Source organism: Periplaneta americana, chromosome 12, assembly GCF_040183065.1.
Source record: "Periplaneta americana isolate PAMFEO1 chromosome 12, P.americana_PAMFEO1_priV1, whole genome shotgun sequence".
NCBI lineage: Eukaryota > Metazoa > Arthropoda > Insecta > Blattodea > Blattidae > Periplaneta > Periplaneta americana.
Genome location: NC_091128.1, coordinates 166296813 through 166310338, shown reverse-complemented (window position 1 = coordinate 166310338; position 13526 = coordinate 166296813). Strand labels below are relative to the sequence as shown.

General features: G+C 35.6%; 1 protein-coding gene across 2 annotated transcripts in view; it reads left to right on the top strand.

The window, feature by feature from the left end:
- Positions 1-13526, top strand: part of LOC138711154 (inactive dipeptidyl peptidase 10) — a 491022-nt gene that overhangs the window by 377611 nt on the left and 99885 nt on the right. For both annotated transcript variants that reach the window (XM_069842506.1, XM_069842507.1), the window contains exons 10-12: positions 1126-1817; positions 4900-5085; positions 5162-5319. In XM_069842506.1, the coding sequence (XP_069698607.1) occupies positions 1126-1817; positions 4900-5085; positions 5162-5319 (1036 nt within the window). The remainder of the gene's footprint in view (positions 1-1125; positions 1818-4899; positions 5086-5161; positions 5320-13526) is intronic.

Here is a 13526-nt window from a genome sequence, read left to right as displayed (position 1 = left end):
AGAAACAGGTTCTGTGTTTAAAAAAAAATGCAGGAGGTCGCAGGCGAAACCCAGTACGAGAAGCAGCTATCTCTTGGCTTGGCCCCCAAACTCCCGAGATCTAACCTCTCCTGACTTCTTCGTGTAGGGTTTTGTTAAAGACATTGTCTATTCACAGAAACCCAGGAACATTGATGATCTGAGAGTAAAAATTACTCAAGGTTTTCAACAAATCACCCCTCTTACAGACGTGGACAAATTATTAACAAAATGGACGATTTTTATGATAATTCTGTTTACAAAATTTGACTTTTCAGTTTAGACTACATTTGACAATTTTGGATATTTCCATCATTACAGTAGACAGAAATATGCAAAAATGTCAACTGTAGTTTAAATTGAAGAGTCAAGTTTTGTAAAAATATATAATAAAAGTCTTCAATTTTGCTAAAAAATTGTAAATTAGCAAAATTATCAACTGCATTGAAGAGTCAAATTTTGTAAAAATATAAAACAAAAATCTTCAGTTTTGCTAATAATTTCGAAATATCCAAAATGCCAACTGTAGTAAAAATTGAAGAATCGAATTTTGTAAAAATATACAACGAAAACCTTCAGTTTTGCTAATAATTTGTAAATATGCAAAAATATCAACTGTAGTCCAAATTGAGGAGTTAAATTTTGAAAAATATACAATACAAATCTTCAATTTTGCTAATAATTTGGAAATACACAAAAATGTCAACTGTAGTCTAAATTGAAGAATCATATTTTGTAAAAATATATAATAAAAATCTTAAATTTTGCTAATAATTTGTCCACGTCTGTATGTTACAACGGACATGGGCTGAATTGCATCACCGTTATGAGTTGTGCAGGGTGCGCAATGGGGGTCATGTTGAGCTCTGAGGAATCTCCCACCTTTCAGTGATGTATGCACAAAGTTTCAACAAATAAAGTTCAGTAGTAAATGTTTTCCGGTGTTTTTATTTTATCCATACCCAAGCGGATCACCCTGTATTTCTCTGTGGTGAAATGCTATTATTATTCATTACAATTCAAATAAAGTGTGTCAATGCGCCATGCTTAGCAGTAAGCCGTGACCACGAGTTAATTGGGTCAGTAGCGCTATGACGTATGCTGCAGACCCACGCGGAGCGAGCGTCCGAGGACACGTGGCTGGACGTGCAGCCCCACCCCGTGTACACGGCGGACGGCGAGAGCTTCCTGCTGCTGGCCTCCATCAAGGAGGGCGCGCAGAACCACTTCACGCACATCAAGCACGTGACGCCCAGCCAGCAGCGCATCGCCGTGTTGACGCACGGCAGCTACGAGGTGACGCGCCTGCTGTCCTGGGACACCACGAACCACCTGGTGTACTACCTGGGCACGCAGGAGTCGAAGCCGGGCCAGCGGCACCTGTACGTGGTGCGCGACCCGGCGACGGACGACCCGCGGCGCCTGGAGCCGCAGTGCGTGACGTGCGACCTGGGCGAGGTGCTGTGGAGCAGCCGCTACTGGTACACCAACTGCACGCACTTCACGGCGGCCGTGGCGCCCGGCAACGTGTCGGGCAGCATGGCCTACTACGTGCTGCAGTGCGAGGGCCCCGGCCTGCCGCTGGCGGGGGTGCACTCGGCCGGCACGCATCGCCTGCTGCGCATCCTGTACAACACGCGGCCCCACCGCACGCCGCGCCTGCGGGAGCTGGCCCTGCCCACCATGCGCAGCTTCGAGGTGCCTTTGTCGCAGGGCTTCAGGGCCCAGGTGCAGCTGCTGCTGCCGCCCAGCTGGCGCGAGGAGCTCAGGGACGCCGCCTTCCCCGTGCTGGTCCAGGTGTAAGTGCCTATCACGATCCATCCATCCAACCTTATTCATTCATCAACCCTAACTCATCCAACCTGACTCATCCATCCGTATCTATTTACCCTAATCCATCCATTTATCCTAATCCATCTATCTAATCCACCCATCTAACCTATCTCATCCATCCATATCTGTTTATCCTAATCCATCTATATATCCTAATTCAGCCATCCAGCCATTTACAGTAAACCATCCATTTATCCTAATCCACCCATCCAACTTAACTCATCCATCCATATCTATTTACCCTAATCCATCCATTTACCCTAATCCATCCATCTATTCTAATCCACCCATCTAACCTAACTCATCCATCCATATCTGTTTACCCTAATTCGTCCATATATCCTAATTCAGCCATCCATCCATTTACAGTAATCCATCCATTTATCCTAATCCACCCATCAACCTAACTCATTCATTCATATCTGTTTACCCTAATCCATCTATATATTATTATAATTCAGCCATCCATTTACAGTAATCCATCCATTTATCCTAATCCACCCATCCAACTTAACTCATCCATCCACATCTATTTACCCTAATCTATCCATTTACCGTAATCCATCCATCTATTCTAATCCACCCATCTAACCTAACTCATCCATCCATATCTGTTTACCCTAATCTATCCATATATCGTAATTCAGCCATCCATCCATTTACAGTAATCCATCCATTTATCCTAATCCACCCATCCAACCTAACTCATCCATCCATATCTGTTTACTCTAATCCATCCATATATTCTAATTCAGCCATCCATCCAACTTAACTCATCCATCCATATCTATTTACCCAAATTTATCCATCTAACCTAATTCGGCCATCCATCCAGATCTATCTATCCTAATCCATCTACCTTAATCCAGCCATTTACACCAATCCATTCATCTATCCTAATCCATGCATTCATTTATTTATCCTAATCCATCCATTTATCCTAGTCCAACCTTGTACCCTAATTCATCCATCTATCTACCCTAATTCATTCATTTATCCTAATCTATTCATCTATCCTAATCTACCCATCCAACCTAACTCATCCAACCATCTACCCCAATCCACCCATTTACCCTAATCCATTCACCCTTATTTATTCATCCGTATCTGTGTATCCTAATCCATCCATCTTAATCCATTCATCTAGCCTAATTCATCCATTTATCCTAATATATCCATCCACCCTAACTCATCCATCCATATCTACCTACCCTAATCCATCCACCATCAATCTACCCTAATCCATTCACTCTAACCTATCCATATCTCTATACCCTAATCAAGCCATCTATCCTAATTCATTCGTATCTATCTAACCTCATCCATCCAGCATACCTACCTACCCTAATCATCCATCCATCTACCCTAATCCGTCCATCCTAACCCAGCCATCAGTATCTACTCTAATACATTCATCCATCCATTTCTACCTACCCTAATCCATCCACTCACCCACCCTGATCCACTAATTCATATTAATCCATCCACCCACCCTCCCTAAGCTATTGATCCATTTCTATTTATCTAAATCCATCCGTCAACATCCACCCATCCACCCACCCTTCCTAAGCTATTCATCCATGTCTATTTATCTAAATCCATCCATCTGCCAACATCCATCCATCCACCCACCCTCCCTAAGCTATTGATCCATTTCTATTTATCTAAATCCATCCGTCAACATCCATCCATCCGCCCACCCATCCTAAGCTATTCATCCATTTCTATCTAAATCCATCCATCCGTCAACATCCATCCATCCATCCACCCTCCCTAAGCTATTGATCCATTTCTATTTATCTAAATCCATCCGTCAACATCCATCCACCCACCCTTCCTAAGCTTTCATCCATTTCTATTTATCTAAATCCATTCATCCGTCAACATCCATCTTTCCACCCACCCTCCCTAAGCTATTGATCCATTTCTATTTATCTAAATCCATCCGTCAACATCCATCCATCCGCCCACCCATCCTAAGCTATTCATCCATTTCTATCTAAATCCATCCATCCGTCAACATCCATCCATCCATCCACCCTCCCTAAGCTATTGATCCATTTCTATTTATCTAAATCCATCCGTCAACATCCATCCACCCACCCTTCCTAAGCTTTCATCCATTTCTATTTATCTAAATCCATTCATCCGTCAACATCCATCTTTCCACCCACCCTCCCTAAGCTATTGATCCATTTCTATTTATCTAAATCCATCCGTCAACATCCATCCATCCGCCCACCCATCCTAAGCTATTCATCCATTTCTATCTAAATCCATCCATCCGTCAACATCCATCCATCCATCCACCCTCCCTAAGCTATTGATCCATTTCTATTTATCTAAATCCATCCGTCAACATCCATCCACCCACCCTTCCTAAGCTTTCATCCATTTCTATTTATCTAAATCCATTCATCCGTCAACATCCATCTTTCCACCCACCCTCCCTAAGCTATTGATCCATTTCTATTTATCTAAATCCATCCGTCAACATCCATCCATCCGCCCACCCATCCTAAGCTATTCATCCATTTCTATCTAAATCCATCCATCCGTCAACATCCATCCATCCATCCACCCTCCCTAAGCTATTGATCCATTTCTATTTATCTAAATCCATCCGTCAACATCCATCCACCCACCCTTCCTAAGCTTTCATCCATTTCTATTTATCTAAATCCATTCATCCGTCAACATCCATCTTTCCACCCACCCTCCCTAAGCTATTGATCCATTTCTATTTATCTAAATCCATCCGTCAACATCCATCCACCCACCCTTCCTAAGCTATTCATCCATTTCTATCTAAATCCATCCATCCGTCAACATCCATCCATCCATCCACCCTCCCTAAGCTATTGATCCATTTCTATTTATCTAAATCCATCCGTCAACATCCATCCACCCACCCTTCCTAAGCTTTCATCCACTTCTATTTATCTAAATCCATTCATCCGTCAACATCCATCTTTCCACCCACCCTCCCTAAGCTATTGATGCATTTCTATTTACCTAAATCTGACAAGCACTCTGCTCTGTGCCTAGGAACGGCCGGCCCGGCAGCCAGGCTGTGAGCGAGAAGTTCTCCGTGGACTGGGGCACCTACATGTCCAGCCACAACGACGTGGTCTACGTCAAGCTGGACGTGCGCGGCGCCAGGGGGCAGGGCTCGCGGTCCCTGTACCGGCACCTGGGGGGCGTGGAGGTGCAGGACCAGATCACCGTCCTCAGGTCGGTCCATCTCCACTGTCTAGGACAGTCTCCTCTGACAACACGGCACATGCTGACCCCAGCCTTGTCTGTGCAGGTATCTGCTGGACAACCTCAAGTTCCTAGACGAGACTCGCGTGGGCGTGTGGGGCTGGGGGTACGGCGGCTACGTCACGGCCATGCTGCTGGGCTCCCAGCAGAATATTTTCAAATGCGGCATCGCCGTCTCCCCAATAGCCGACTGGCTCTATTATAGTGAGTATACAGGGTGTACAAGAGTAAGCCACTGCACCAGTGAGTCAATTATTTACAGAGCACGGAACTTTAGGCGCTATATGTTAATATTGTTCCTCGCTATAGTTTATAAATAGAGCCCGGATGTTTGGCAAAATTCCTTTTTTACTAGGTAAAAGTAAATCATTATTTGCATAGATATAAATGTGATCTGGAGTAAATCAAAGTGGTATTTTATTGTGCCTATTTTGCCTTTTTAAGGCGTTTCTTACTAATAAATAACTTTTTTGTTTTGTCTTTTTAAAGCAATATTTCTTGTTTATTTCCAATTTTCTAATTAACTGCAATGCAATGTGTGTGAAATTTAAATATATGAAACAATGACTAACTTTACTAAGAATAATAAATAATAGTAATATACGTTACAAGAGCGGTATGTTGACGTTTTCATGTTCGAGGAAAAGATTGAAAAAGCGAATCGTAGTTGAGGTTTTTTAATTTCCGAGAACTTGAAAACAAACATACCGCTCGTGTATCGTACGTTTTTTGTGCGAAGACCGTTTCTTACATACCTGAAAGACGAATTTCTAATTAGTTGCAATGAAATCTCCATGTTGGTTTCTGTTTAATGACGGCAACTTCGGAAAACCAAAATATCTATCTTCAACATTGTTGCTATAAAATGTTTTCTGTGTTTACTATACTCCAGCAGGCCGTGATATACGTCTGTCTTTTGTTTTTCCCCAGTCTATAAATGCGAACTTAAAACAAACGGTAAGGTTATGTAATGATTTATTTTTCATTTTAATATTTTAACAATATTATTTATATAACATATTGCAGTAATAACATCGGCATCTGGAATCTTGTTGATTTTTTCACGGCTTCCTTAATGTTACTTGTATCAGGAATGCAATAAGTTTCGTGGAGTAGTAGACTTTACTTAATTTTTGCAAATATTCAAGAACAATAATTAACATTGCAATTTAGGTGAAATTGCAGTGGTAAGTTTCCAAATTATAATTATTATTATGTTAAACGTCTCTAAAAATAATATGTTAAAAGCCTAAAGCAGTAAAATGAATGTCGCGCTTAAGCGGTAAGAAGAGGGAAATTGTTATGTGTGTTACGTTGGGAATAGTGAATGTGAAATTTTAGACTTTCCGCGTATTGGTTTTGTGCGGAAAACAAGCAAATACGCACGATCTCGCACAAAAGTAATTTATTTCGGTGCTTAATCTGCTAATAATCGTACTTTAATACTATTGGTGTAATATGAATCCACAGTTACAAATCGATGGCTCAGAACGAGAATATTACAACTCAAAAATACAGATTTTTCAGTAGAACCATTTAAAGTTTCTCATTGTAGATGGCCAATCAGAGAATAATGGCACAACAATGTGCATTTATGTCCCACTAGGAAATTTTTAGTTTTTTAACACTTTCACATAGCATAGTTCTCAATTCAAGTATTCAAATGATGGTAATAACTCAAAAAGTGGATTTTTTGAGTTGTAACAGTCTCGTTCTCGGCCATCAAAATATAATATTGTCATGTCTTCACGATACCAACAATCAGCTTTATCATTTTAAATACTAAGCTCCTTCTCATAGAAGTTGTCACGTAGTATTTCCAATTATTTACTTTCATATTTTCATATATTATTGTCACAATTTTGGGGTGATACCAAATTTGGACTTCTTTTGCTTTTTTAAAACCTAATATCCAATTTTAGATTTAATACATATGGTTGTTCAGTAAACAAAAACTGTAAGTTTCAGTAAAAAAGAAACAAGGAATTTCAAATTTTCAATATCCTGTTCCCTTAAAGGTCTTTAAACCTTTTAACCATCACTTACAATTTAGCGCACGGTTTACAAGATCCATTGCCCAGTCCTTGTGCCGCTATTGTCTATTATTACATATCGGACTCTTGTGAACCAGGCTTAAACCCTCCTTACTGACACCTATTCTATTCATTTACAATCAGTGTCATTCTTAACTTTTAGCACCCAAAAAGTTCCGGGCTCTAATGATTTAGTACCAGTTTAGTACCATTTTTTTGTTATACAGAGTGTTTCAGAATGACTATTCATAAATTTAAAGGAGTAATAGAGAATGCTATTGAGAATGTTGTTTGATAGGAATACCATCAAAAATGCAGCCTGTACAGTAGTAGAAATACGAGGACATGCCATTCCTAATCACGAAATTTTAAAATGACAGAGTAGATTCAAGTATCAAAAACTTTATAATCTTTCACTTTTACAATAAATGTTCTAAGGGATGACCGCCAACTTCTTCATATTAGTAACAAATATCAAAATATGATTAATTATTATTCAGTCAATATGGCTTAAGCATTGCATTACATATGAAAGAAAAACATATGAGGAAAAATATTGATGTATTACATCCTATTTAATCTTGATACAAACGTTTTCGCCTCTAGTGGGGCACCTTCAGGTACAAGATATAAGTATCATCTAAAATCAATTACAAACAAGTTTTACATTTAAAACTACCTTGACTAGAATAAAGTATGACATGGTGACTATGTTATCTATATCAACATTAAATGTCCTGTCAAAATATTAAAACAAATTCATTTTAAAACAATGTGAATGTGCTTAGTCATGCTAAGTAGATCCCTTGTGTGGTGTCTCAAATATATTGTGCTGTCAATAAAATCATTAAAATACTAAAACTATACAAATTAAAATATAATATTATCAAATGTGGAGTCATAAAGCATGTATAACTAATTTCGTGGAGCAAAATCTTCAATGCCCTCGTATAACATCATGCGAGTCTAATAATCATACACGAGTTGTTGAACGGAAGGGATGTGTTTTTGCCCGTAATCGGTCTAATGGAATAAACTGCAATCCGATGACAAGTTGTTTGTATTCATATTAATAACATCATGCGAGTCTAATCATCATACACGAGTTGTTGAACGGAAGGGATGTGTTTTTGCCCGTAATCGGTCTAATGGAATAAACTGCAATCCGATGACAAGTTGTTTGTATTCATATTAATAACATCATGCGAGTCTAATCATCATACACGAGTTGTTGAACGGAAGAGATGTGTTTTTGCCCGTAATCGGTCTAATGGAATAAACTGCAATCCGATGACAAGTTGTTTGTATTCATATTAATAACATCATGCGAGTCTAATCATCATACACGAGTTGTTGAACGGAAGAGATGCGTTTTTGCCCGTAATCGGTCTAATGGAATAAACTGCAATCCGATGACAAGTTGTTTGTATTCATATTAATAACATCATGCGAGTCTAAGCATCATACACGAGTTGTTGAGCAGAAGGGATGTGTTTTTGCCCATAATCGGTCTAATGGAATAAACTGCAATCCGATGACAAGTTGTTTGTATTCATATTAATAACATAATGCGAGTCTAATCATCATACACGAGTTGTTGAAAGGAAGAGATGTGTTTTTGCCCGTAATCGGTCTAATGGAATAAACTGTAATCCGATGACAAGTTGTTTGTATTCATATTAGTAACATCATGCGAGTCTAATCATCATACACGAGTTGTTGAACGGAAGGGATGTGTTTTTGCCCGTAATCGGTCTAATGGAATAAACTGCAATCCGATGACAAGTTGTTTGTATTCATATTAATGTGCAGAGCAATAGAACCGTGTGCAGCTATGGCTTGGGTGTTTTCTTACAACTGACCAAGTGTCTTCATATTAGGCTTAATAAAAACTTTATATTTACTGTGACAGTAGATGAAATTCAAGAGCCAAGAACTACATGTATCCTGATAAACGTGGTTTAATAACATTATGATAAACATGTGTCAAGAATACAGCGTTATGCTTTTTGTGAAAGTGGTACAAATGAAGAGGTTAATACTTTTTGTTAAACAAAGCTTAAGGGGTTAGGTACAGCTTACAGTAGTAAAATTTCTGAAGCATTCAACAGTTTTTTCTCCATTACTGTATCTTGTATAATAATGAAAATTGGTATGTGTCAAACACTGTCCTTCTGCTATATGAAAAAAAATATTTTTACTATTAAAAAAAATATTTATATATTGTTTTTTTTTTTTTTTTTCAAAATTCATAACGGTGGTAGTTCACTGTGCAGTAATGAAGCGTTTCTCTCATAACTCATAAACTTGTTAACTTTTTCATGTTATCTCTGTCTTTTATTTTATTGCTGAAATTCATGTTTACAATATCATGCTCTTTCAACTACATTCCTTAATAAATAATATTTTTTTTTTATTTTGTGTTATAAGGAAATACTGATATTTGACAATTTTTTAAATGAATTCATTTTTTGTCAGGCAATCTACGGAAGGTAGAAAAGTAATCTTGCACAATATTGTAGATATGACATGCATAAATACCCACACAAAATTTCATCACAGAATTTTGGATAGTGTTTTATTTATGTGGGAAACGCTTTATCCCTGCACTGTGAACTGAATTTAAAAAAAAGGATGTAAATATTTTTTTTAATTGTAAAAATTTTTTTTTTCATATAGCAGAAGGACAGTGTTTTACACATACTAATTTTCATTATTGTACAAGATACAGTAATGGAGGGAAAAAAAATGTTGAATATTTCCAAACTTTTACTCCTGTAAGATGTACCTAACCCCTTAAGAATAGTAATTTAGGCTTTTGCAAAGGTAGTTATTTCAGAAGCTACAAAGATTTTGGTAACACAATTTTTTGTAACATTAGGTTAATTTTAAGAGTTACAGTTATTCTGATAAACAGGGCATAATAATAGATAGGTACGTTTTTATGAAAGAGAATGCATTTTAAAAACTACAATCTGATGAATATGGTCTAACAATATTCATATAATTTTTTTGTGAAATTTCAAGAGCTTTATACATTTTATGGTTTAATAAGAGCTTTATACATTTTATGAACATCATTTAATAAGAGCTGTATACATTTTATGAACATCATTTAATAAGAGCTGTATACATTTTATGAACATCATTTAATAAGAGCTGTATACATTTTATGAACATCATTTAATAAGAGCTGTATACATTTTATGAACATCATTTAATAAGAGCTTTATACATTTTATGGTTTAATAAGAGCTTTATACATTTTATGAACATCATTTAATAAGAGCTGTATACATTTTATGAACATCATTTAATAAGAGCTGTATACATTTTATGAACATCATTTAATAAGAGCTGTATACATTTTATGAACATCATTTAATAAGAGCTTTATACATTTTATGGTTTAATAAGAGCTTTATACATTTTATGAACATCATTTAATAAGAACTGCATACATTTTATGAACATCATTTAATAAGAGCTGTATACATTTTATGAACATCATTTAATAAGAGCTATATACATTTTATGAACATCATTGAATAAGAGCTGTATACATTTTATGAACATCATTCAATAAGAGCTGTATACATTTTATGAACATCATTTAATAAGAGCTGTATACATTTTATGAACATCATTTAATAAGAGCTTTATACATTTTATGGTTTAATGAGAGCTTTATACATTTTATGAACATCATTTAATAAGAGCTGTATACATTTTATGAGCATGGTTGAATGAGGGCTTTATGAATTTTAGAAGAGTTGTTTAATAGGAGCTTTAGGCCTATACGTTTTTATGAAAGCAAATAGATGATAATCACTCTCGAAGTTTAAGAGCTCCTTGTATTTTAAGTTTGCATACAGCTCAGTTTTAAGAGCTGTGTGCATTTTGATATGTGTTCATCTTTTATAACACTATTATCATTAAAATGTAGCTCAAGTTTGATAACTAAAATGCATTTTGTATCTAAAAATGTCTCAGGTTTAAAAACTATCTGTAATTGGAAAACTGTTCTCCTTTTTATTTCAAGGGGTTAGGTACAGCTTACAGCAGTAAAATTCTGGAAATACTCAACATTTTTTCCTCCATTACTGTATCTTATACAATAATGAAAATTAGTATGTGTAAAACACTGTCCTTTTGCTGTATGAAAAAATATTTTTACGTTTTAAAAACAATTATTTACATTTTTTGTTTTCAAAATTCAGTTCACTGTGGAGTGATGAAGTGTTTCCCACATAACTCAAAAACTATCCAACATTCTGTGATGAAATTTTTTGTGTGTATTTATGCATGTCATATCTACAATATGATGAAAGATCGCTTGTCTACCTTCGATACATTGTCTGTTAAAAAATAAATTCGTTTTATAAAATGGTCGAATATCAGTATTTTCTTCTAACACAAAATAAAAAAAAAAAATTATTTATTAAGGAATGTAGTTGAAAGAGCATAATATTGTAAACATGAGTTTCAGCAATAAAATAAAAGAGAGAGAACATGAAAAAGTTAACAAATTTATGAGTTATGAGGGAAGCGCTTCATCACTGCACAGTAAACTGCCATCAGTTTGAAGTTTGAAAAAAATATATATATAAATAATTTTTTAAATAGTAAAAATATTTTTTTTTCATATAGCAGAAGGACAGTGTTTTACACATACCAATTTTCATTATTATACAAGATACATTAATGGAGGAAAAAAATATTGAATATGTCCAAAAATTTTACTGCTGTAAGCTGTACCCTTAAGAGCTATATCTTTAAAACCCACGAGTAAAAGTAGCTGAATTATATGAACTGTATGTATTGTTGTAAGTATACGCCATTTTAATAGCTAAAAGTTATCATCTTAATATGAGGCGTTCAGAAGTCAACATGATTAACTCCACTTTTGGTTATTTTAGAGTTTCTATGTTGGCAATGTATTAAATTGACCAAATTTTTAGTGGTCAATGTGATAACTCCATAGTTCAGCAAAAAGCCCACAGAATGCAACACTCTTCTTGACTACAACACAGAATCAATTATGTGTATTCAACTTTAATTCTAAATATCTCAAAATCTTTGGAAAAGGAGTTAATCATGTTGACTTCTGAACGCCTCATATATAAAATTGAATGTGGGTATGTATGTATATATGTATGTATGTGTGTATGTTCTCTATACAAATCTACACGCTTTGACCGATATGTGCCAAAGTTTGCACATTTAACCTTCATAACCAGGAGAAGAACATAGGCTACATTAAAATTGTGTAAATGGAAGTTAAATTAATTAAAATTATCTATAATAATAATAAATCTGTAGCCGAAATTTTTCTGGTAATTTTCGATTTTCCAAAAATAATTGGTCCTAACATAAATAATTAACCACCCTGAAGCCGAAAATCGCATTTTTTTTTATTTTTGTTTGTATGTCTGTCTGTATGTTTGTTACCTTTTCACGCGATAATGGCTGAACCGATTTATATGAAAATTGGAATATAAATTAAGTTCGTTGTAACTTAGATTTTAGGCTATATGGCATTCAAAATACTTTATTTAAAAGGGGGTTATAAGGGGGCCTGAATTAAATAAATTGAATTATCTCGCTTATTATTGATTTTTGTGAAAAATGTTACATAACAAATGTTTCTTTGAAAATGATTTCCGATAAGTTTTATTCTTTACAAAATTTTGATAGGACTGAAATTTAATGAGATAAATGAGTTTTAAAATTAAAATAACGCCGTCTAAGACGGTGCAATGAATTAAGAACAAATGACTTCGTCTATAAGGGGCCTTGGACAACAACAATCGAAACAGGGGTCTTGGACATCAACAATCGAAAACTATTAAACATAGCCTACAGAGAATGTTTCTGTGTTTGTATGAAGTAATATCAGGAGCTAAATTAATCGATTTGTTAATTAATTATTATTTCACCATTGGAAAGTGTAGTTTATGGACATAATGCTATAATGTTATTACAGTAACGTCTGAGTAAATCGAGGACAGGTAAGATTAAAATAGCTTCTTATGCACAGAAAATTTGATAGGCTATTTTGTACATTCGTTTTCTGTATTTCTTAAAATAATATTTATGTACACTCATTTTAATCTCAGAGAATTAACGAACAACGAGAGTGTAAATTGATTTAGTATGCAGTAATAGTACGATAGCTTAGCAAACCATTATTTTATAATTCAGATTTTAACTATGCTCAATTGAATCGTGTTAAAATACATAAAATATACTGTATATGCAATAAATGCAATGCAAAAAAATTGGGTAATGAGCGAAGCAGATTATCTTGCGCTGTTGTAAAAGTTGTTCTCTGGATAAAACATCCTATTTTAATTATGTAATTACTTTATATTTATT